Below are 26,986 nucleotides of genomic sequence, written 5' to 3'. Positions count from 1 at the left end.
CAGTCCATTGGCATATATTTAGGCCTAGCACACAGGCAGAGCAGAGAGGTCCCGTAACAGACAATCTGGCTTCATGTCAGCAGAGAATCAGTCTGCATGTCATAGCAGAGAATGAGGCTTCACGTCACCCACCACTGCAACAGTCCATTGGCATATATTTAGGCCTAGCACACAGGCAGAGCAGAGAGGTCCCGTAACAGACAATCTGGCTTCATGACAGCAGAGAATCAGTCTGCATGTCATAGCAGAGAATGAGGCTTCACGTCACCCACCACTGCAACAGTCCATTGGCATATATTTAGGCCTAGCACACAGGCAGAGGAGAGAGGTCCCGTAACAGACAATCTGGCTTCATGTCAGCAGAGAATCAGTCTGCATGTCATAGCAGAGAATGAGGCTTCACGTCACCCACCACTGCAACAGTCCATTGGCATATATTTAGGCCTAGCACACAGGCAGAGCAGAGAGGTCCCGTAACAGACAATCTGGCTTCATGTCAGCAGAGAATCAGTCTGCATGTCATAGCAGAGAATCAGGCTTCACGTCAGCCACCACTGCAACAGTCCATTGTCATAAATTTAGGCCCAGCACCCAGGCAGAGGAGAGAGGTCCCGTAACAGACAATCTGGCTTCATGTCAGCAGAGAATTAGTCTGCATGTCATAGCAGAGAATCAGGCTTCATGTCAGCCACCACTGCAACAGTCCATTGGCATATATTTAGGCCTAGCACACAGGCAGAGGAGAGGTTCATTCAACTTTGGGTAGCCTCGCAATATAATGGTAAAATGAAAATAAAAATAGGATTGAATGAGGAAGTGCCCTGGAGTCCAATAATATATGGTTATGGGGAGGTAGTTAATGTCTAATCTGGACAAGGGACGGACAGGTCCTGTGGGATCCATGCCTGGTTCATTTTTATGAACGTCAGCTTGTCCACATTGGCTGTAGACAGGCGGCTGCGTTTGTCTGTAATGACGCCCCCTGCCGTGCTGAATACACGTTCAGACAAAACGCTGGCTGCCGGGCAGGCCAGCACCTCCAAGGCATAAAAGGCTAGCTCTGGCCACGTGGACAATTTAGAGACCCAGAAGTTGAATGGGGCCGAACCATCAGTCAGTACGTGGAGGGGTGTGCACACGTACTGTTCCACCATGTTAGTGAAATGTTGCCTCCTGCTAACACGTTGCGTATCAGGTGGTGGTGCAGTTAGCTGTGGCGTGTTGACAAAAGTTTTCCACATCTCTGCCATGCTAACCCTGCCCTCAGAGGAGCTGGCCGTGACACAGCTGCCTTGGCGACCTCTTGCTCCTCCTCTGCCTTGGCCTTGGGCTTCCACTTGTTCCCCTGTGACATTTGGGAATGCTCTCAGTAGCGCGTCTACCAACGTGCGCTTGTACTCGCGCATCTTCCTATCACGCTCCAGTGCAGGAAGTAAGGTGGGCACATTGTCTTTGTAGCGTGGATCCAGCAGGGTGGCAACCCAGTAGTCCGCACAGGTTAAAATGTGGGCAACTCTGCTGTCGTTGCGCAGGCACTGCAGCATGTAGTCGCTCATGTGTGCCAGGCTGCCCAGGGGTAAGGACAAGCTGTCCTCTGTGGGAGGCGTATCGTCATCGTCCTGCCTTTCCCCCCAGCCACGCACCAGTGATGGACCCGAGCTGCGTTGGGTGCCACCCCGCTGTGACCATGCTTCATCCTCATCCTCCTCCACCTCCTCCTCATCCTCGTCCTCCTCGTCCTCCAGTAGTGGGCCCTGGCTGGCCACATTTGTACCTGGCCTCTGCTGTTGCCAAAAACCTCCCTCTGAGTCACTTCGAAGAGACTGGCCTGAAAGTGCTAAAAATGACCCCTCTTCCTCCTCCTCCTCCTCCTCCTCCTGGGCCACCTCCTCTTCCATCATCGCCCTAAGTGTTTTCTCAAGGAGACATAGAAGTGGTATTGTAACGCTGATAACGGTGTCATCGCCACTGGCCATGTTGGTGGAGTACTCGAAACAGCGCAACAGGGCACACAGGTCTCGCATGGAGGCCCAGTCATTGGTGGTGAAGTGGTGCTGTTCTGTAGTGCGACTGACCCGTGCGTGCTGCAGCTGAAACTCCACTATGGCCTGCTGCTGCTCGCACAGTCTGTCCAGCATGTGCAAGGTGGAGTTCCACCTGGTGGGCACGTCGCATATGAGGCGGTGAGCGGGAAGGCCGAAGTTACGCTGTAGCGCAGACAGGCGAGCAGCAGCAGGATGTGAACGCCGGAAGCGCGAACAGACGGCCCGCACTTTATGCAGCAGCTCTGACATGTCGGGGTAGTTGTGAATGAACTTCTGCACCACCAAATTCAGCACATGCGCCAAGCAAGGGATGTGCGTCAAATTGGCTAGTCCCAGAGCTGCAACGAGATTTCGCCCATTATCACACACCACCAGGCCGGGCTTGAGGCTCACCGGCAGCAACCACTCGTCGGTCTGTTGTTCTATACCCCGCCACAACTCCTGTGCGGTGTGGGGCCTGTCCCCCAAACATATGAGTTTCAGAATGGCCTGCTGACGTTTACCCCGGGCTGTGCTGAAGTTGGTGGTGAAGGTGTGTGGCTGACTGGATGAGCAGGTGGAAGAAGAGGAGGAGGAAGCCGAGAAGGAGGAGGTGGCAACAGGAGGCAAAGAATGTTGCCCTGCGATCCTTGGCGGCGGAAGGACGTGCGCCAAACAGCTCTCCGCCTGGGGCCCAGCTGCCACTACATTTACCCAGTGTGCAGTTAGGGAGATATAGCGTCCCTGGCCGTGCTTACTGGTCCACGTATCTGTGGTTAGGTGGACCTTGCCACAGATGGCGTTGCGCAGTGCACACTTGATTTTATCGGATACTTGGTTGTGCAGGGAAGGCACGGCTCTCTTGGAGAAGTAGTGCGGCTGGGAACAACATACTGTGGGACAGCAAGCGACATGAGCTGTTTGAAGCTGTCTGTGTCCACCAGCCTAAATGACAGCATTTCATAGGCCAGTAGTTTAGAAATGCTGGCATTCAGGGCCAGGGATCGAGGGTGGCTAGGTGGGAATTTACGCTTTCTATCAAATGTTTGTGAGATGGAGAGCTGAACGCTGGCGTGTGACATGGTTGAGACGCTTGGTGACGGAGGTGGTGGTGGTGGTGTTGGTGGTACATCCCCTGTTTGCTGGGCGGCAGGTGCCAACGTTCCTCCAGAGGCGGAGGAAGAGGCCGAGGCGGCAGCAGCAGAATAGGCCGAGGCGGCAGCAGCAGAAGAGGTAGCAGGGGGAGCCTGAGTGACTTCCTTGGTTTTAAGGTGTTTACTCCACTGCAGTTCATGCTTTGCATGCAGGTGCCTGGTCATGCAGGTTGTGCTCAGGTTCAGAACGTTAATGCCTCGCTTCAGGCTCTGATGGCACAGCGTGCAAACCACTCGGGTCTTGTCGTCAGCACATTGTTTGAAGAAGTGCCATGCCAGGGAACTCCTTGAAGCTGCCTTTGGGGTGCTCGGTCCCAGATGGCGGCGGTCAGTAGCAGGCGGAGTCTCTTGGCGGCGGGTGTTCTGCTTTTGCCCACTGCTCCCTCTTTTGCTACGCTGTTGGCTCGGTCTCACCACTGCCTCTTCCTCCGAACTGTGAAAGTCAGTGGCACGACCTTCATTCCATGTGGGGTCTAGGACCTCATCGTCCCCTGCATCGTCTTCCACCCAGTCTTGATCCCTGACCTCCTGTTCAGTCTGCACACTGCAGAAAGACGCAGCAGTTGGCACCTGTGTTTCGTCATCATCAGAGACATGCTGAGGTGGTATTCCCATGTCCTCATCATCAGGAAACATAAGTGGTTGTGCGTCAGTGCATTCTATGTCTTTCACCGCTGGGGAAGGGCTAGGTGGATGCCCTTGGGAAACCCTGCCAGCGGAGTCTTCAAACAGCATAAGAGACTGCTGCATAACTTGAGGCTGAGACAGTTTCCCTGGTATGCATGGGGGTGATGTGACAGACTGATGGGGTTGGTTTTCAGGCGCCATCTGTGCGCTTTCTGCAGAAGACTGGGTGGGAGATAATGTGAACGTGCTGGATCCACTGTCGGCCACCCAATTGACTAATGCCTGTACCTGCTCAGGCCTTACCATCCTTAGAACGGCATTGGGCCCCACCATATATCGCTGTAAATTCTGGCGGCTACTGGGACCTGAGGTAGTTGGTACACTAGGACGTGTGGATGTGGCAGAACGGCCACGTCCTCTCCCAGCACCAGAGGGTCCACTAACACCACCACGACCATGTCCACGTCCGCGTCCCTTACTAGATGTTTTTCTCATTGTTATGGTTCACCACAACAACAAATATATTATTTGGCCCAATGTATTGTATTCAAATTCAGCGGGATATAAATTTGAGGCCTAGTATTTAGGCGCTGGGTGACCGGTATGGATTTAGTGACAGAATTAGACTTGGAAATGCACAGAAGCGTGTGTGTGAAGTTATTCTGAATGACCCTATGTGCACCTTCAATATGATCTACCCTTTTAGTGATAGATTTCAAATAGCTCTGATATAGCAGAAACGACTAAATTATGAAATTGCTAAATTGGGAATTGTATTTCAACCCAGAACAAAAAATGTGCTTTGACGGACACTAAATAACTTTCCCAGCCACAACAGGACAGCGGTAACGAGAGATTTAGCGGGATATAAATTTGAGGCCTAGTATTTAGGCACTGGGTGACAGGTATGGGTTTAGTGACAGAATTAGATTTGGAAATGCACAGTAGCGGGTGTGTGAAGTTATTCTGAATGACCCTATGTGCACCTTGAATATTATATACCCTTTTAGGGATAGATTTCAAATAGCTCTGATATAGCAGAAACCACTAAATTATGAAATTGCTAAATTGGGAATTGTATTTCAACCCAGAACAAGAAATGTGCTTGAACGGACACTAAATAACTCGCCCAGCTACAGCACTAGGGACAGATTTAGCGGGATATAAATTTGAGGCCTAGTATTTAGGCGCTGGGTGACAGGTATGGGTTTAGTGCCAGAATTAGACTTGGAAATACACAGTAGCGGGTGTGTGTGAAGTTATTCTGAATGACCCAATGTGCACCTTGAATATTATATACCCTTTTAGGGATAGATTTCAAATAGCTCTGATATAGCAGAAACCACTAAATTATGAAATTGCTAAATTGGGAATTGTATTTCAACCCAGAACAAGAAATGTGCTTGAACGGACACTAAATAACTCGCCCAGCTACAGCACTAAGGACAGATTTAGCGGGATATAAATTTGAGGCCTAGTATTTAGGCGCTGGGTGACAGGTATGGGTTTAGTGCCAGAATTAGACTTGGAAATACACAGTAGCGGGTGTGTGTGAAGTTATTCTGAATGACCCAATGTGCACCTTGAATATTATATACCCTTTTAGGGATAGATTTCAAATAGCTCTGATATAGCAGAAACCACTAAATTATGAAATTGCTAAATTGGGAATTGTATTTCAACCCAGAACAAGAAATGTGCTTGAACGGACACTAAATAACTCGCCCAGCTACAGCACTAAGGACAGATTTAGCGGGATATAAATTTGAGGCCTAGTATTTAGGCGCTGGGTGACAGGTATGGGTTTAGTGCCAGAATTAGACTTGGAAATACACAGTAGCGGGTGTGTGTGAAGTTATTCTGAATGACCCAATGTGCACCTTGAATATTATATACCCTTTTAGGGATAGATTTCAAATAGCTCTGATATAGCAGAAACCACTAAATTATGAAATTGCTAAATTGGGAATTGTATTTCAACCCAGAACAAGAAATGTGCTTGAACGGACACTAAATAACTCGCCCAGCTACAGCACTAGGGACAGATTTAGCGGGATATAAATTTGAGGCCTAGTATTTAGGCGCTGGGTGACAGGTATGGGTTTAGTGCCAGAATTAGACTTGGAAATACACAGTAGCGGGTGTGTGTGAAGTTATTCTGAATGACCCAATGTGCACCTTGAATATTATATACCCTTTTAGGGATAGATTTCAAATAGCTCTGATATAGCAGAAACCACTAAATTATGAAATTGCTAAATTGGGAATTGTATTTCAACCCAGAACAAGAAATGTGCTTGAACGGACACTAAATAACTCGCCCAGCTACAGCACTAAGGACAGATTTAGCGGGATATAAATTTGAGGCCTAGTATTTAGGCGCTGGGTGACAGGTATGGGTTTAGTGCCAGAATTAGACTTGGAAATACACAGTAGCGGGTGTGTGTGAAGTTATTCTGAATGACCCAATGTGCACCTTGAATATTATATACCCTTTTAGGGATAGATTTCAAATAGCTCTGATATAGCAGAAACCACTAAATTATGAAATTGCTAAATTGGGAATTGTATTTCAACCCAGAACAAGAAATGTGCTTGAACGGACACTAAATAACTCGCCCAGCTACAGCACTAGGGACAGATTTAGCGGGATATAAATTTGAGGCCTAGTATTTAGGCGCTGGGTGACAGGTATGGGTTTAGTGCCAGAATTAGACTTGGAAATACACAGTAGCGGGTGTGTGTGAAGTTATTCTGAATGACCCAATGTGCACCTTGAATATTATATACCCTTTTAGGGATAGATTTCAAATAGCTCTGATATAGCAGAAACCACTAAATTATGAAATTGCTAAATTGGGAATTGTATTTCAACCCAGAACAAGAAATGTGCTTGAACGGACACTAAATAACTCGCCCAGCTACAGCACTAAGGACAGATTTAGCGGGATATAAATTTGAGGCCTAGTATTTAGGCGCTGGGTGACAGGTATGGGTTTAGTGCCAGAATTAGACTTGGAAATACACAGTAGCGGGTGTGTGTGAAGTTATTCTGAATGACCCAATGTGCACCTTGAATATTATATACCCTTTTAGGGATAGATTTCAAATAGCTCTGATATAGCAGAAACCACTAAATTATGAAATTGCTAAATTGGGAATTGTATTTCAACCCAGAACAAGAAATGTGCTTGAACGGACACTAAATAACTCGCCCAGCTACAGCACTAAGGACAGATTTAGCGGGATATAAATTTGAGGCCTAGTATTTAGGCGCTGGGTGACAGGTATGGGTTTAGTGCCAGAATTAGACTTGGAAATACACAGTAGCGGGTGTGTGTGAAGTTATTCTGAATGACCCAATGTGCACCTTGAATATTATATACCCTTTTAGGGATAGATTTCAAATAGCTCTGATATAGCAGAAACCACTAAATTATGAAATTGCTAAATTGGGAATTGTATTTCAACCCAGAACAAGAAATGTGCTTGAACGGACACTAAATAACTCGCCCAGCTACAGCACTAGGGACAGATTTAGCTGGATATAAATTTGAGGCCTAGTATTTAGGCGCTGGGTGACAGGTATGGGTTTAGTGCCAGAATTAGACTTGGAAATACACAGTAGCGGGTGTGTGTGAAGTTATTCTGAATGACCCAATGTGCACCTTGAATATTATATACCCTTTTAGGGATAGATTTCAAATAGCTCTGATATAGCAGAAACCACTAAATTATGAAATTGCTAAATTGGGAATTGTATTTCAACCCAGAACAAGAAATGTGCTTGAACGGACACTAAATAACTCGCCCAGCTACAGCACTAAGGACAGATTTAGCGGGATATAAATTTGAGGCCTAGTATTTAGGCGCTGGGTGACCGGTATGGATTTAGTGACAGAATTAGACTTGGAAATACACAGTAGCGGGTGTGTGTGAAGTTATTCTGAATGACCCAATGTGCACCTTGAATATTATATACCCTTTTAGGGATAGATTTCAAATAGCTCTGATATAGCAGAAACCACTAAATTATGAAATTGCTAAATTGGGAATTGTATTTCAACCCAGAACAAGAAATGTGCTTGAACGGACACTAAATAACTCGCCCAGCTACAGCACTAGGGACAGATTTAGCTGGATATAAATTTGAGGCCTAGTATTTAGGCGCTGGGTGACAGGTATGGGTTTAGTGCCAGAATTAGACTTGGAAATACACAGTAGCGGGTGTGTGTGAAGTTATTCTGAATGACCCAATGTGCACCTTGAATATTATATACCCTTTTAGGGATAGATTTCAAATAGCTCTGATATAGCAGAAACCACTAAATTATGAAATTGCTAAATTGGGAATTGTATTTCAACCCAGAACAAGAAATGTGCTTGAACGGACACTAAATAACTCGCCCAGCTACAGCACTAAGGACAGATTTAGCGGGATATAAATTTGAGGCCTAGTATTTAGGCGCTGGGTGACCGGTATGGATTTAGTGACAGAATTAGACTGGGATATGGCCAAAAAATAAACAGACTATTGCTGGTTAAATGCACTTGGTGTGACAGCTTCACCCTGATGTAGGCTTTAGCCAAAAAACAACCACACCATTGAGGGTTAAATGCACTTGGTGACAGGCGCAGCTTGCCCCTGATTTAGTATATGGCCAAAAAATGAACAGACTATTGCTGGTTAAATGCACTTGGTGTGACAGCTTCACCCTGATGTAGGCTTTAGCCAAAAAACAACCACACCATTGAGGGTTAAATGCACTTGGTGACAGGCGCAGCTTGCCCCTGATTTTGTATATGGCCAAAAAATGAACAGACTATTGCTGGTTAAATGCACTTGGTGTGACAGCTTCACCCTGATGTAGGCTTTAGCCAAAAAACAACCACACCATTGAGGGTTAAATGCACTTGGTCGCAGCTTGTGCTGGCGCACCACAAGACACAAAATGGCCGCCGATCACCCCAGAAAAATGTGACTGACAAACGGTCTGGGCAGCCTAAAAACAGTGAGCAATTGAGGATCAGCAGCTCAATGATCCACAGCTGCAGATCGATCAGTTAATCAAGTCCTTTGGAGGAGTTAATCTGCCTAATCTCGCCCTACTGTCGCAGCCGCAACCTCTCCCTACGCTAATCAGAGCAGAGTGACGGGCGGCGCTATGTGACTCCAGCTTAAATAGAGGCTGGGTCACATGGTGCTCTGGCCAATCACAGCCATGCCAATAGTAGGCATGGCTGTGATGGCCTCTTGGGGCAAGTAGTATGACGCTTGTTGATTGGCTGCTTTGCAGCCTTTCAAAAAGCGCCAAGAAAGCATCACAAAAGCGCGAAGAAAGCGACGAACACCGAACCCGAACCCGGACTTTTACGAAAATGTCCGGGTTCGGGTCCGTGTCACGGACACCCCAAAATTCGGTACGAACCCGAACTATACAGTTCGAGTTCGCTCATCCCTAGTCAGGACCCAAAGAACGAAGGGGAAAAATCTTTTCATACTTTAGACGTCAGAAGGTGTGTCTGTGCATATTTAGAGTCTACGAAGGGCTTTAGAAAAACCCTGCAACTCTTTGTTCCGTTTCAGGGTCAGAACAGGGGCTTGAAAGTTACAAGCCGTACCTTAGCCAGATGGATCAAGAGAGCGATAGGTCTGGCATATTCACAATCAGATTGTCAGGTCCCTTCAGATTTTTCAGCTCATTCCACCAGGGCAGTAGGGAGAAAGGTGCTGCAGGCTGTAGCCCCTCCCTAAAAGTGCTGTCATGGGGCGTAATGGAAATACTTCAATTACTCTTACCGGTAATATGTTTTCCATGAGTCCATGACAGCACCTACATAATTCCCTCCCTAAAAAATAAAATAAAATAAAAAGTAGGGGTATATATTGCAAAAGAAAAAATAAATAAAAATTATATATATATATATATATATATATATATAAATGATGGAAAAAGAGAAATCTATGTTTTAGTACTGTGCCAAAGAAGAGATATGCCTGGCATATATTTGGTGCAGTTTTTTCTGGTTTGCTTTTTTGTGTTATTAGTTTCACTATATATAGGTGCATTGCTGGTCCCATGAATCTTGTCAAATACTGAGTGGTGGAAGGCAATGGACCAATTTAAATATCTGGAAAGTTCCTGTTTCCTGTCCGGAAGGGGGAGGATCTCTCACAGGTGCTGTCATGGGCTCATGGAAAACATATTACCGGTAAGAGTAATTGAAGTATTTTTGTGGGACAACCCCTTTAACTGTAGAAGTTTTATGGAAGAAATATGGGTTTTTGGAAGAAATATGATGTAGTTGCACAACCTCTGCAAGCAAACTGCTGGTGAAGCAATGAAATGCACTTATTGTACACTTACTTATTTCCTACAGATGAGTCCAGTAGGAGAAATCCACCAGAGAGATGTCCCAGTCCTCTATATTCCCAGGATTGTACAGAGGAAAAGCAAAATATCCCAACTGATCATCAGGTGAGATTTCTGCAAATTCCCTATAGATTAATGTAATGATGCTTACTACTTGACTTCTCCAGTTACAGGGCAGCAGATGCTCCATATCATCTTGTTGTCGGTGGTCAGTAGTGTCTACAAATAATTTCTAGTTTCATGAAAGATTGCGCCAAACTTCCCATTTCTTGGACACACACTCGACAATTAAAGTGATTTTCTGAGTCTTCTATATTGATGACCTATCCTTGGGACCCTGGGGGTTTCACTTCTGGCACACCCTGATCAGCTGTTTGAAAAGGGCCACAGTGATCTGGTGAGTGACGCGGTCTCCTCACAACATACCAAGAACAGTGGCAGCTTTTGTATAGGGGCTGTATTTGGAATTGCAGCTTGAGCCAAATGAATCTGAATGGGACTGAGCTGAAACTAGGTCACGTGACTTAATGTCGCTGGCCTAGGAAGAGGCATCTTCAAACAGCTGATCAGAAGGGGTACTGGGAGTTGGACCCTCACCAATCAAATATTGTTGACCTAACCTGAGGATAGGCTATCAAAATAGAAGACCTGGGAAACCCCTTTAAGATATCTGCACACGAGTGCAAATTTCAAAACAGAAAATCTGCAATTCCACACCAGATCCTCACCAAAAAGAGCAAGTATTACTTGCTGTTTTTAATGTGGATTGTCTGCAGATTTTACCCTTCCATTGAAATCTGCACCTAAAATCTCACAAACTATTGATATGCTGTGGATTTCTAAATCTGAATCTCTGGTGTTCTCTGGTGGCCAAGACCATGGGAGCGCACATAGGCTGGTGCGTTTTCCTATAATGTACAAGCACGACCACTGATTGCATAATGGTCGTAAACATGGAAAAAAGCAGTGTATAAATTGATAGAAAAATGAATCCAGCCAGCAAATAAGGAGATATGGAGAATCACAATACATTAGTAAGTGCCTTGTATTAACTTTCTCTACTTGATAAAGGCCACTTGCTGACGTGACACAACGCTATTAAGATACAGTGTGGAAGATGTTAAATATTTCAGTGTACATTACAACACAATGCCAATCAGCTGCTTTTAAGGCTAACAGAATGCTGTCATGTATACTCATGAATTATGGACATGATCTCACTGATTTACAAAACATTAGCACAGCTTCATCTAGAATATGCAAATCCGTTTTGGGCACCAGGGGTGAAAAAGGTACAAAGAGGTGAAATAAAAGTGATAAATGTGGCAGACGCAACACTATAAAGTGCCTTTTGCGCTGTGGCATTAGAAGAATTTTGATATCTCTGACTTTTAGTCTAACCAGACTGTCTATTACTCTGTAATTCCTCTAGCGCCGTTCTATGGAAACAGTAGGTTTAAAGAGCACACCAAATGCTTGAAATAACTTCTTTATTAACTTCAACTTTTCTTCATATAACTCTGCTGCCTCCGCAGCAGATAGTCCATGTACAAAACAGGTGTTGAAAAGGTATCACAAAATGGCGGTATGCATAAGATGGTGGTTCAACTGTTCAATCTTGTCATTTAACATAAAATGGTGGATATATTTCTCTCTTCAATATCCTTACTCTCACTTTAAAGTTATTTAAGCACTTTATGATCTCTCTGAGAGGTATATCTGAGGTCTAACTAATAGTTCTAATTGCTGAATTTGGTTGCAATTTGCAGTATTCAGTTAGCAGTAACTATTTGCAGATTGGTTGAGTATGATCTGGTATGGTTGTATGCAATTTGGATTGCAATATGGAATTTGAATTTGTTTGTTTGCAATTGTATGTTATTTGCAATTGTATGATTGTATGCCTCAGTAGTTTGATTGTATGGTGGAACTGTAAGTAAACATACATATAAACAGTTCAGTATATAGTTCTAATGGCTATATTAACAGTAGGAACATTATATAACTGTTTTAAATACCTATTTTGGCCTCTCTGCTTCCATAAAACACAGTGTTTAGTGGAGTGAATGTCTGTTCAGCTTCTCTCCTCTGGTGAATTTCCCACACAGGCAGTGTGTAAGGTGGCTGTGATTGGTCAAAACTCTTGCTGTGTATGATGCTGGCTGTGATTGGTCAAACTCCTGCCCAGCAACAGTAGTTTAACTCTATGCTTTCTGTTGTTTCTGCTGTGTCATTGAGCTTACCTTCCATTATATAATGAAACTTAAAGGCATATTATCTTTTCTGTGTCTGTGAACACAATATATAACAGTTTTATGACATCCAAGCATGAAGTCACTGAAAATGACTCTGCTTTTGTATTTAACACATGAACATAGGAACTGTATTAAGGTTATTGCCAGGTTTAGCGGTATAAACATATAATCTATATTAGCAACCTAGGACAGGTCTTAGCTGGCCAGGTACAATAAAGGCCTGGAGTATTTAGTCTCTAGAAGACATCTAAAGGAAGATTTGACAAAATTGTACAAATATATGAGCAGATTTCACAGGGAGGCCACCACAAAACACCAGAGTGACCGCTCTCTGGCTGGAGGAAAAAAGTTTTTGTTAACTGTTTACCTTGTGTGATCACCACTTGAGGCGATCCTTCTCCTTTATTGCATTGTTGTTCATATATTTTTTTTTTTTGCATTTTTGACCTTCGTCTGTATATAAAATAATCAGGGTTCTTTGTTTCTTTCTTCCCTTGTTCTTAAGGTGGGATTATTGCAGGAAAGTTATGGTGAAATGATAAGTGAACTTGAAAAGCCCATATCAGTATTAGTAAATGGTAAGAACCTTTCATAAATTTTGTATTTTATTCTGCGTTCACTTAAAGGCTATGTACACCTTTCGTGCCCTTTATTTTATTATTGCAGTGTACTCATTTTTAGCAATTTTTTTAATTGGGCTTTATTTAAATATGTACAGAGATGAAATGCTCTAGTAGCACCCTTTGGATTTTTTGTCTTTTCCATCAGACCAGGAGCTGATGGTCTCCTTATCTCTGTTCGCTGACATTATAAACACTCATTATAGCTCAGTCCTTATCTTACTGATACAAATGTGGCTTACATAAGTGTTTATGACCTCTCAGTAGTTTAGAGATAAGGTTTATTAGATGACCGGCACAAAGTGAAAATACCAGTCACATAGCTAGAAAAACAGTTAAAGGGTTTCTGTCATTAGAAAATCGTTATGTATCTGGCTGACATTAGTGATGTGCTAATGTCAGCAGAACATAACTGTATGACTTTTATAATATGCAAATCAGCCTCTTGGTGCTAGTGGGTCGTTGCTGCAGCACCTAGAGGCTCCGTCCTCTCACTGTTTGGCACGCCCTTGTAAAGGTGATTGACATCCTCGGTCTCCTCCGTGCCCCGCAAATGCCGCGCCTGCGCCGTCCATTTTAGTATTAGGCGTAGGCGCAGTGAGTTATGTTCTGCTGACATTAGCACATCGCTAATGTCAGCCAGTTACATAATGATTTTTCTGATGACAGAAACCCTTTAACCCTTTGTGACTGAATTTTTTTTCTTTTTAGCCAAAAATGAGTAAATTGCAATTATAAAAAAAAGTGTTCATAGCCTTTAAGGAGATTGCATCAAATATATATGTCATTATTTTCCTCATCTGGTGATTTGAATCAGTTGATATTCACAATTTCACATGTTGATTTACTATCAACCTCAGAGAAATATTTAAGATTTTTTTTTTCCCAGCCATTTTTTATTTGTGAACCTTCACTTAAAACCAGGGCAGTAATATCTACAAATGATGCCAACAACAGGCTATGGGCGCAGAAAATAATAAGGGACATGTCTCAGTGGCCCTCTGTTTTTAATTAATATATATATATATATATATATAGTTCAAGAAAAAATGGCGGCACTGGTGCTTTTTGTTACAAAAGGTAGGGTGCACGTCCCTAGGGGAATAGGCTTCTTACCCCGATGTATAAATCCAGAAAAATGAGCGGCACTCCAATGGAAGAAAAACAAGTGAACCTTTATTCACCCAGGTGCAACGTTTCGGCTCTGCTCTTGAGCCTTTTTCAAGCTTGAAAAAGGCTCAAGAGCAGAGCCGAAACGTTGCACCTGGGTGAATAAAAGTTCACTTGTTTTTCTTCCATTGGAGTGCCGCTCATTTTTCTGGATTTTTATATATATATATATATATATATATAGTATAAAAAGTCTACACACCACTGTTAAAATGTCAGGTTTCTGTGATGTAAAAAAAATGAAACAAAGATAAATCATTTCAGAACTTTTTCCACCTAGTATAGTTCGGGTTCGTACCGAATTTTGGGGTGTCCGTGACACGGACCCGAACCCGGACATTTTCGTAAAAGTCCGGGTTCGGGTTCGGTGTTCGTCGCTTTCTTGGCGCTTTTGTGACGCTTTCTTGGCGCTTTTTGAAAGGCTGCAAAGCAGCCAATCAACAAGCGTCATACTACTTGCCCCAAGAGGCCATCACAGCCATGCCTACTATTGGCATGGCTGTGATTGGCCAGAGCACCATGTGACCCAGCCTCTATTTAAGCTGGAGTCACATAGCGCCGCCCGTCACTCTGCTCTGATTAGCGTAGGGAGAGGTTGCGGATGCGACAGTAGGGCGAGATTAGGCAGATTAACTCCTCCAAAGGACTTCACTTGATTAATCGATCGATCTGCAGCTGTGCATCATTGAGCTGCTGAAATTCAAATGCTCACTCACTGTTTTTAGGCTGCCCAGACCGTTTGTCAGTCACTTTTTTCTGGGGTGATCGGCGGCCATTTTGTGTCTTGTGCGGTGCTGCGACCAAGTGCATCCAAGCTGCGACCAAGTGCATCATTTAACCCTCAATGGTGTGGTTGTTTTTTGGCTAAAGCCTACATCAGGGTGAAGCTGTCACACCAAGTGCATTTAACCAGCAATAGTCTGTTCATTTTTTTGGCCATATACTAAATCAGGGGCAAGCTGCGCCTGTCACCAAGTGCATTTAACCCTCAATGGTGTGGTTGTTTTTTGGCTAAAGCCTACATCAGGGTGAAGCTGTCACACCAAGTGCATTTAACCAGCAATAGTCTGTTCATTTTTTGGCCATATACTAAATCAGGGGCAAGCTGCGCCCGTCACCAAGTGCATTTAACCAGCAATAGTGTGGTTATTTTTTGGCCATATCCCAGTCTAATTCTGTCACTAAATCCATACCGGTCACCCAGCGCCTAAATACTAGGCCTCAAATTTATATCCCGCTAAATCTCTCGTTACCGCTGTCCTGTTGTGGCTGGGAAAGTTATTTAGTGTCCGTCAAAGCACATTTTTTGTTCTGGGTTGAAGTACAATTCCCAATTTAGCAATTTCATAATTTAGTGGTTTCTGCTATATCAGAGCTATTTGAAATCTATCCCTAAAAGGGTATATAATATTCAAGGTGCACATTGGGTCATTCAGAATAACTTCACACACACCCGCTACTGTGTATTTCTAAGTCTAATTCTGTCACTAAACCCATACCTGTCACCCAGCGCCTAAATACTAGGCCTCAAATTTATATCCTGCTAAATCTCTCGTTAACGCTGTCCTGTTGTGGCTGGGAAAGTTATTTAGTGTCCGTCAAAGCACATTTTTTGTTCTGGGTTGAAATACAATTCCCAATTTAGCAATTTCATAATTTAGTGGTTTCTGCTATATCAGAGCTATTTGAAATCTATCCCTAAAAGGGTATATAATATTCAAGGTGCACATTGGGTCATTCAGAATAACTTCACACACACCCGCTACTGTGTATTTCTAAGTCTAATTCTGTCACTAAACCCATACCTGTCACCCAGCGCCTAAATACTAGGCCTCAAATTTATATCCTGCTAAATCTCTCGTTAACGCTGTCCTGTTGTGGCTGGGAAAGTTATTTAGTGTCCGTCAAAGCACATTTTTTGTTCTGGGTTGAAATACAATTCCCAATTTAGCAATTTCATAATTTAGTGGTTTCTGCTATATCAGAGCTATTTGAAATCTATCCCTAAAAGGGTATATAATATTCAAGGTGCACATTGGGTCATTCAGAATAACTTCACACACACCCGCTACTGTGTATTTCTAAGTCTAATTCTGTCACTAAACCCATACCTGTCACCCAGCGCCTAAATACTAGGCCTCAAATTTATATCCTGCTAAATCTCTCGTTAACGCTGTCCTGTTGTGGCTGGGAAAGTTATTTAGTGTCCGTCAAAGCACATTTTTTGTTCTGGGTTTAAATACAATTCCCAATTTAACAATTTCATAATTTAGTGGTTTCTGCTATATCAGAGCTATTTGAAATCTATCCCTAAAAGGGTATATAATATTCAAGGTGCACATTGGGTCATTCAGAATAACTTCACACACACCCGCTACTGTGTATTTCTAAGTCTAATTCTGTCACTAAACCCATACCTGTCACCCAGCGCCTAAATACTAGGCCTCAAATTTATATCCTGCTAAATCTCTCGTTAACGCTGTCCTGTTGTGGCTGGGAAAGTTATTTAGTGTCCGTCAAAGCACATTTTTTGTTCTGGGTTTAAATACAATTCCCAATTTAACAATTTCATAATTTAGTGGTTTCTGCTATATCAGAGCTATTTGAAATCTATCCCTAAAAGGGTATATAATATTCAAGGTGCACATTGGGTCATTCAGAATAACTTCACACACACACGCTTCTGTGCATTTCCAAGTCTAATTCTGTCACTAAATCCATACCGGTCACCCAGCGCCTAAATACTAGGCCTCAAATTTATATCCCGCTGAATTTGAATACAATACATTGGGCCAAATAATATATTTGTTGTTGTGGTGAACCATAACAATGAGAAAAACATCTAGTAAGGGACGCGGACGTGGACATGGTCGTGGTGGTGTTAGTGGACCCTCTGGTGCTGGGAGAGGACGTGGCCGTTCTGCCACATCCACACGTCCTAGTGTACCAACTACCTCAGGTCCCAGTAGCCGCCAGAATTTACAGCGATATATGGTGGGGCCCAATGCCGTTCTAAGGATGGTAAGGCCTGAGCAGGTACAGGCATTAGTCAATTGGGTGGCCGACAGTGGATCCAGCACGTTCACATTATCTCCCACCCAGTCTTCTGCAGAAAGCGCACAGATGGCGCCTGAAAACCAACCCCATCAGTCTGTCACATCACCCCCATGCATACCAGGGAAACTGTCTCAGCCTCAAGTTATGCAGCAGTCTCTTATGCTGTTTGAAGACTCCGCTGGCAGGGTTTCCCAAGGGCATCCACCTAGCCCTTCCCCAGCGGTGAAAGACATAGAATGCACTGACGCACAACCACTTATGTTTCCTGATGATGAGGACATGGGAATACCACCTCAGCATGTCTCTGATGATGACGAAACACAGGTGCCAACTGCTGCGTCTTTCTGCAGTGTGCAGACTGAACAGGAGGTCAGGGATCAAGACTGGGTGGAAGACGATGCAGGGGACGATGAGGTCCTAGACCCCACATGGAATGAAGGTCGTGCCACTGACTTTCACAGTTCGGAGGAAGAGGCAGTGGTGAGACCGAGCCAACAGCGTAGCAAAAGAGGGAGCAGTGGGCAAAAGCAGAACACCCGCCGCCAAGAGACTCCGCCTGCTACTGACCGCCGCCATCTGGGACCGAGCACCCCAAAGGCAGCTTCAAGGAGTTCCCTGGCATGGCACTTCTTCAAACAATGTGCTGACGACAAGACCCGAGTGGTTTGCACGCTGTGCCATCAGAGCCTGAAGCGAGGCATTAACGTTCTGAACCTGAGCACAACCTGCATGACCAGGCACCTGCATGCAAAGCATGAACTGCAGTGGAGTAAACACCTTAAAACCAAGGAAGTCACTCAGGCTCCCCCTGCTACCTCTTCTGCTGCTGCCGCCTCGGCCTATTCTGCTGCTGCCGCCTCGGCCTCTTCCTCCGCCTCTGGAGGAACGTTGGCACCTGCCGCCCAGCAAACAGGGGATGTACCACCAACACCACCACCACCACCTCCGTCACCAAGCGTCTCAACCATGTCACACGCCAGCGTTCAGCTCTCCATCTCACAAACATTTGATAGAAAGCGTAAATTCCCACCTAGCCACCCTCGATCCCTGGCCCTGAATGCCAGCATTTCTAAACTACTGGCCTATGAAATGCTGTCATTTAGGCTGGTGGACACAGACAGCTTCAAACAGCTCATGTCGCTTGCTGTCCCACAGTATGTTGTTCCCAGCCGGCACTACTTCTCCAAGAGAGCCGTGCCTTCCCTGCACAACCAAGTATCCGATAAAATCAAGTGTGCACTGCGCAACGCCATCTGTAGCAAGGTCCACCTAACCACAGATACGTGGACCAGTAAGCACGGCCAGGGACGCTATATCTCCCTAACTGCACACTGGGTAAATGTAGTGGCAGCTGGGCCCCAGGCGGAGAGCTGTTTGGCGCACGTCCTTCCGCCGCCAAGGATCGCAGGGCAACATTCTTTGCCTCCTGTTGCCACCTCCTCCTTCTCGGCTTCCTCCTCCTCTTCTTCCACCTGCTCATCCAGTCAGCCACACACCTTCACCACCAACTTCAGCACAGCCCGGGGTAAACGTCAGCAGGCCATTCTGAAACTCATATGTTTGGGGGACAGGCCCCACACCGCACAGGAGTTGTGGCGGGGTATTGAACAACAGACTGACGAGTGGTTGCTGCCGGTGAGCCTCAAGCCCGGCCTGGTGGTGTGTGATAATGGGCGAAATCTCGTTGCAGCTCTGGGACTAGCCAATTTGACGCACATCCCTTGCTTGGCGCATGTGCTGAATTTGGTGGTGCAGAAGTTCATTCACAACTACCCCGACATGTCAGAGCTGCTGCATAAAGTGCGGGCCGTCTGTTCGCGCTTCCGGCGTTCACATCCTGCTGCTGCTCGCCTGTCTGCGCTACAGCGTAACTTCGGCCTTCCCGCTCACCGCCTCATATGCGACGTGCCCACCAGGTGGAACTCCACCTTGCACATGCTGGACAGACTGTGCGAGCAGCAGCAGGCCATAGTGGAGTTTCAGCTGCAGCACGCACGGGTCAGTCGCACTACAGAACAGCACCACTTCACCACCAATGACTGGGCCTCCATGCGAGACCTGTGTGCCCTGTTGCGCTGTTTCGAGTACTCCACCAACATGGCCAGTGGCGATGACACCGTTATCAGCGTTACAATACCACTTCTATGTCTCCTTGAGAAAACACTTAGGGCGATGATGGAAGAGGAGGTGGCCCAGGAGGAGGAGGAGGAGGAGGAGGAGGAAGAGGGGTCATTTTTAGCACTTTCAGGCCAGTCTCTTCGAAGTGACTCAGAGGGAGGTTTTTGGCAACAGCAGAGGCCAGGTACAAATGTGGCCAGACAGGGCCCACTACTGGAGGACGAGGAGGACGAGGATGAGGAGGAGGTGGAGGAGGATGAGGATGAAGCATGGTCACAGCGGGGTGGCACCCAACGCAGCTCGGGTCCATCACTGGTGCGTGGCTGGGGGGAAAGGCAGGACGATGACGATACGCCTCCCACAGAGGACAGCTTGTCCTTACCCCTGGGCAGCCTGGCACACATGAGCGACTACATGCTGCAGTGCCTGCGCAACGACAGCAGAGTTGCCCACATTTTAACCTGTGCGGACTACTGGGTTGCCACCCTGCTGGATCCACGCTACAAAGACAATGTGCCCACCTTACTTCCTGCACTGGAGCGTGATAGGAAGATGCGCGAGTACAAGCGCACGTTGGTAGACGCGCTACTGAGAGCATTCCCAAATGTCACAGGGGAACAAGTGGAAGCCCAAGGCCAAGGCAGAGGAGGAGCAAGAGGTCGCCAAGGCAGCTGTGTCACGGCCAGCTCCTCTGAGGGCAGGGTTAGCATGGCAGAGATGTGGAAAACTTTTGTCAACACGCCACAGCTAACTGCACCACCACCTGATACGCAACGTGTTAGCAGGAGGCAACATTTCACTAACATGGTGGAACAGTACGTGTGCACACCCCTCCACGTACTGACTGATGGTTCGGCCCCATTCAACTTCTGGGTCTCTAAATTGTCCACGTGGCCAGAGCTAGCCTTTTATGCCTTGGAGGTGCTGGCCTGCCCGGCAGCCAGCGTTTTGTCTGAACGTGTATTCAGCACGGCAGGGGGCGTCATTACAGACAAACGCAGCCGCCTGTCTACAGCCAATGTGGACAAGCTGACGTTCATAAAAATGAACCAGGCATGGATCCCACAGGACCTGTCCGTCCCTTGTCCAGATTAGACATTAACTACCTCCCCATAACCATATATTATTGGACTCCAGGGCACTTCCTCATTCAATCCTATTTTTATTTTCATTTTACCATTATATTGCGAGGCTACCCAAAGTTGAATGAACCTCTCCTCTGCCTGTGTGCTAGGCCTAAATATATGCCAATGGACTGTTGCAGTGGTGGCTGACATGAAGCCTGATTCTCTGCTATGACATGCAGACTAATTCTCTGCTGACATGAAGCCAGATTGTCTGTTACGGGACCTCTCTCCTCTGCCTGGGTGCTGGGCCTAAATTTATGACAATGGACTGTTGCAGTGGTGGCTGACGTGAAGCCTGATTCTCTGCTGACATGAAGCCAGATTGTCTGTTACGGGACCTCTCTGCTCTGCCTGTGTGCTAGGCCTAAATATATGCCAATGGACTGTTGCAGTGGTGGGTGACGTGAAGCCTCATTCTCTGCTATGACATGCAGACTGATTCTCTGCTGACATGAAGCCAGATCGTCTGTTACGGGACCTCTCTGCTCTGCCTGTGTGCTAGGCCTAAATATATGCCAATGGACTGTTGCAGTGGTGGGTGACGTGAAGCCTCATTCTCTGCTATGACATGCAGACTGATTCTCTGCTGACATGAAGCCAGATCGTCTGTTACGGGACCTCTCTGCTCTGCCTGTGTGCTAGGCCTAAATATATGCCAATGGACTGTTGCAGTGGTGGGTGACGTGAAGCCTCATTCTCTGCTATGACATGCAGACTGATTCTCTGCTGTCATGAAGCCAGATTGTCTGTTACGGGACCTCTCTGCTCTGCCTGTGTGCTAGGCCTAAATATATGCCAATGGACTGTTGCAGTGGTGGGTGACGTGAAGCCTCATTCTCTGCTATGACATGCAGACTGATTCTCTGCTGACATGAAGCCAGATTGTCTGTTACGGGACCTCTCTCCTCTGCCTGGGTGCTGGGCCTAAATTTATGACAATGGACTGTTGCAGTGGTGGCTGACGTGAAGCCTGATTCTCTGCTATGACATGCAGACTGATTCTCTGCTGACATGAAGCCAGATTGTCTGTTACGGGACCTCTCTCCTCTGCCTGGGTGCTGGGCCTAAATTTATGACAATGGACTGTTGCAGTGGTGGCTGACGTGAAGCCTGATTCTCTGCTATGACATGCAGACTGATTCTCTGCTGACATGAAGCCAGATCCTCTGTTACGGGACCTCTCTCCTCTGCCTGGGTGCTGGGCCTAAATTTATGACAATGGACTGTTGCAGTGGTGGCTGACGTGAAGCCTGATTCTCTGCTATGACATGCAGACTGATTCTCTGCTGACATGAAGCCAGATTCTCTGTTACGGGACCTCTCTCCTCTGCCTGGGTGCTGGGCCTAAATTTATGAAAATGGACTCTTACAGTGGTGGGTGACGTGAAGCCTGATTCTCTGCTATGACATGAAGACTGATTCTCTGCTGACATGAAGCCAGATTGTCTGTTACGGGACCTCTCTCCTCTGCCTGGGTGCCGGGGCCTAAATATCTGAGAATGGACTGTTCCAGTGGTGGGTGACGGGAAGCCAGATTCTCTGCTATGGAACCTCTCTCCAATTGATTTTGGTTAATTTTTATTTATTTAATTTTTATTTTAATTAATTTCCCTATCCACATTTGTTTGCAGGGGATTTACCTACATGTTGCTGCCTTTTGCAGCCCTCTAGCCCTTTCCTGGGCTGTTTTACAGCCGTTTTAGTGCCGAAAAGTTCGGGTCCCCATTGACTTCAATGGGGTTCGGGTTCGGGACGAAGTTCGGATCGGGTTCGGATCCCGAACCCGAACATTTCCGGGATGTTCGGCCGAACTTCTCGAACCCGAACATCCAGGTGTTCGCTTAACTCTACCTATAAACTGTACCACTCAATTGAAAAACAAACTGAAATCTTTTAGGTAGAGGGAAGAAAAAATATAAAAATAAAATAATATGGTTGCATAAGTGTGCACACCCTTAAACTAATACTTTGTTGAAACACCTTTTGATTTTATTACAGCACTCAGTCTTTTTGGGTATGAGTCTATCAGCATGGCACATTTTGACTTGGCAAGATTTGCCCACTCTTCTTTGCAAAAACACTCCAAATCTGTCAGATTGCGAGGGCATCTTCTGGGCACAGCCCTCTTCAGATCACCCCACAGATTTTCAATCGGATTCAGGTCTGGGCTCTGGCTGGGCCATTTCAAAACTTTAATCTTCTTATGGTGAAGCCATTCCTTTGTTGATTTGGATGTATGCTTTGAGTCGTTGTCATGCTGAAAGATGAAGTTCCTCTTCATGTTCAGCTTTCTAGCAGAAGCCTAGAGGTTTTGTGCCAATATTGACTGGTATTTGGAACTGTTCATAATTCCCTGTAGCTTAACTAAGGCCCCAGTTCCAGCTGAAGGAAAAACAGCCCCTTGGCATGATGCTGCCACCACCATGCTTCACTGTGGGGATGGTGCTCTTTTGGTGATGTGCAGTGTTGTTTTTGGGCCAAACATATCTTTTGGAATTATGGCCAAAAAGTTCAACCTTGGTTTCATCAGACCATAACACCTTTTCCCATATGCTTTTGGGAGACTTCAGATGTGTTTTTGCTAAATGTAGCCTGGCTTGGATGTTTTTCTTCGTAAGAAAAGGCTTTCGTCTTGCCACTCTAACCCATAGCACAGACATATGAAGAATACAGGAGATTGTTGTCACATGTACCACACAACCAGTACTTGCCAGATATTCCTGCAGCTCCGTTAATGTTGCTGTAGGCCTCTTGGTAGCCTCCAAGACCAGTTTTCTTCTCATCTTTTCATCAATTTTGGAGGGACGTCCAGTTCTTGGTAATGTCACTGTTGTGCCATATTTTCTCCACTTGATCCTGACTGTCTTCACTGTGTTCCATTGTATATCTAATGCCTTGGAAATTCTTTTGTACCCTTACAATGAGATCCCTCTGATGCTTTGGAAGCTCTCTGTGGACCATGGCCTTTTCTGTGAGATACGACTAAGAAAATTTCAGGATAAATCAACTGGAGCAGCTGAACTTTATTTGGGGTTAATCAGAGGCACTTTAAATTATGGTAGGTATCTGCTGACTCCTATTTAACATGATTTTGAATGTGATTGCTTAATTCTGAAAACAGCTACATCCACATTTTATTTTATCTTCCCTCCACCTAAAAGATTTCAGTTTTTTTTAAATTGAGATGTACAGTTTATAGGTCACATTAAAGATGGAAAAAGTTCTGAAATGATTTATCTTTGTCTCATTTTTTTACATCACAGAAACCTGACATTTTAACAGGGGTGTGTAGACTTTTTATATCCACTGTATATATATATATATATATATATATATATATATATATATATATATATGTAAAGTATAATCAGTACTGTGGTTGTGATAGCTTTTCATATTACCCGATATATTACACATATGTGCTCTAGCGGTGGCCTTACTTTCCCTAGGGAACTTCAGGGACATGCATCTGTCTGGCCAGGACGATAGTAGCCAGACAGTTTGTCCGACGGTTTGTCGTTGGTGAAATGTTTAGATGATCTGATGATCGGCTAAATGACTGTATCTACGAATTTTTTTTCCCATTTGTCACCCTGTTTACAAGGCTTTGTTGACTGTATTTTGATATATGGCTTATTTTACAGATTTATTATAAAGAAATGTCAAAATATAAATTATTTGTGTCCTATTCCAGGTGAAGACTGTATAAGAGGCAACCATGAGCGTCTCCTTTTATCTTCCTCAAATGAAGTAGACACAGATTCACAGACTGACAAATCTACAATTGAACATCGAATGGGAAATTTTTTTGCGTGTTCTGAATGTGGGAAGCAGTTTAAAAAGAAATGTCATCTTTCTACTCATGAAAGAATTCACATTAATGAAAGGCCATTTACATGTACAGAATGTGGGAAATCATTTAGTCAGAAATCAAGTCTTGTGACACATCAGAGAATTCACACAGGAGAGAAGCCGTTTTCATGTTCAGAATGTGGGAAATGTTTTACTAGGAAATACTATCTTGTTGGACATAAGACCATTCACACAGGAGAGAAGCCATTTCCATGTTCAGAATGTGGGAAAAGTTTTAGGCAGAAGTTTAGTCTTGTTGAACATCTGAAAATTCACACAGGAGTGAAACCAAATTCATGTTCAGAATGTGGGAAATGTTTTAGCCAGAGATCACCTCTCATGGAACATCTCAAAATTCACACAAAGGAAAAGCCATATTCATGTTTAGAATGTGGAAAATGTTTTAATTATAAAGCAGTTCTTCTAAAACATCTAAGAACTCACACAGGGGAGAAGCCAAATTCATGTTCAGAATGTGGGAAATGTTTTAGTGACAAATCAAGTCTTGTAGAACATTTGAGAACTCACACAGGAGAGAAGCCATATTCCTGTACAGTATGTGGGAAATGTGTTAACCATAAATCAGATCTTGTGAAACATCTAAGAGTTCACACAGGGGAAAAGCCATTTTCATGCTCAGAATGTGGGAAATCTTTTAGTCAGAAATCAAGTCTTGGAGAACATCAGAATACTCACACAGGAGAGAAGCCATTTTCATGTACAGAATGCGGGAAATCTTTTAGTCACAAATCAAGTCTAGTGAAACATCTTAGAACTCACACAGGAGAGAAGCCATAGCCGTGTACAGTATGTGGGAAATGTTATAACCATAAAACAAGTCTTTTGGAACATCTAAGAATTCACACAGGGGAGAAGCCATTTTCATGTCCTGAATGTGGCAAGGGATTTATTCAGAAATCACATGTTGTGGAATATCTGCAAACGCATACAGTGGAGAAGCCACATTCATGTTCAGAATGTGGAAAACATTTTAGTCACAAATTGGCGCTTGTGGAACATCAAAGAATTCACACAGGTGACAAACCATATTCATGTATAATATGTGGTAAATGTTTTAGCCAGACATCATCTCTTATGGCACATCAGAGAGTTCAGTCGAGTAAGAACCGATTTTAATGTTCAGATTGTATAAAAGGTGGCAGGTGTGGAGCTTCACTGTAGGACCTGCAGCCTCAAGATCCCTTCTGAACACCACCATACTTGTCCACACTTTGTATGCGGTATTGCAGTTCTCCCCATTCACTTGGGTAAAGCCAAGCTTTAATATCAGACACAACCCATGGACAGGTGTGGTGCAGTTCCTAAAAAAAAAGCCGTCATGTTTTTCCGATTCTTTACAACCCCTGTAACCCTTTCCCACATGATGACAGACATGTAGGTCATAGAATGCCTTCAGTTAGTGTACTATAACTTACATGTATGTCAGGATGATCACATGGGTTCATGCGCTGTGTAAGAACCACAGGAGTCTCAGTCTGGGAAGCCTTTGATCCCAGCTGTTTAACTTCTTGTAAGCCAAAGTCAATGGAGACTGCAGTATCAAGTTAGTTTAACAGGGGGAAGGGTATCCCATAGCTGGGTACTGAGAGGTTGCTATATAAGTGGTGGGTGTAACAATCGCTTCCTATTAGGACCTATATAGAGCCATGGCCTAAAAGGCATCCTTCAGCAGAGCATTGGCAGCCAAGCATAAAACACTACACCAGATGTTTAGTATATTATTTATTTGATCAAAGGATTTCAGATATGTGTCTGCTTGTGTGACTAATGTAATATTGTTTTTAAATGTAAAAATAATCAATAAGTAAATCACAATTAATTTAGTTTATTTGAATATGATGTTTTAGAATTGAGGGGAAAAAACTACAAAAAAAAGGTAAAAATTGACAAGGAGAAGGTATTTTTTTACTCTATCACAGAAGTCAACTACCTAAATTTTAGGTAGTTGACTTCTGTGATAGTGTTCGTAATTACAACTACCAATTCAGTATTTACGAAGGTATTTTTTATCCAGCAAGGTGAACAAAAAACAACATTGCTATTTGCCTTCCAAAAAGCAGATTAAAAAGTAATCAAAAGGACGTATGTTCCCCAGTTGGGCACCAATAAAACCTAAGCAATGTCCTGCAAAAAACATTATGCAAAATATAAAAAAATACACACTGTAAATTTTGTATAGTTGTAATTGACCCACAGAATAAATGTAGAAGAACAGTGAATGTCTTAAAATTTAAAAGCCCTTTTTTTCTGTTTCCCCCAGCATAATTATTAAAACTTTAAGTTACAGGTACCCCAAATATTTATATTTGTTGTACACCAGGATTTGGGGGGTTCTATGTCTCCTTGGGGAGAGTGTCTTATTCAGCACAAGGAGACTTATAGGCTATACATGCTTATAAGTCAATGTTCAACCCTTTAACTAGTCTTAGACATGACTTGGATATAAATAAGCCAGAATCTCGGGGCAGAGCAGAGAGTACTGGCTTAACTAGGTGTGAGGCCTTGTTTATTATCCTAGTTTAAGGGTTGAACATTGACTTGTAGGATAGCTGCCTTACATCTGGTGGCATTAGAGGCAGAGCTTCCT

At 44.5% G+C, this 26,986-nt stretch overlaps 1 protein-coding gene across 1 annotated transcript in view; it reads left to right on the top strand.

Moving 5' to 3' along the window:
- LOC122930690 (zinc finger protein 501-like) overlaps positions 1-26,185 on the top strand; it is a 50,440-nt gene extending 24,255 nt beyond the window's left edge. Inside the window, exons 5-7 of the mRNA XM_044284250.1 lie at positions 10,187-10,284; positions 12,940-13,012; positions 24,221-26,185. Of these exons, the coding sequence (XP_044140185.1) occupies positions 10,187-10,284; positions 12,940-13,012; positions 24,221-25,176 (1,127 nt within the window). The 3' untranslated portion in view covers positions 25,177-26,185. The remainder of the gene's footprint in view (positions 1-10,186; positions 10,285-12,939; positions 13,013-24,220) is intronic.
- Positions 26,186-26,986: the final 801 nt, after the last annotated feature.

The sequence above is a fragment of the Bufo gargarizans genome, chromosome 3, assembly GCF_014858855.1.
Source record: "Bufo gargarizans isolate SCDJY-AF-19 chromosome 3, ASM1485885v1, whole genome shotgun sequence".
Taxonomy (NCBI): Eukaryota; Metazoa; Chordata; class Amphibia; order Anura; family Bufonidae; genus Bufo; species Bufo gargarizans.
The sequence above is the reverse complement of the archived record's forward strand: the minus strand, read 5'-3'. Positions and strand labels throughout refer to the sequence as shown.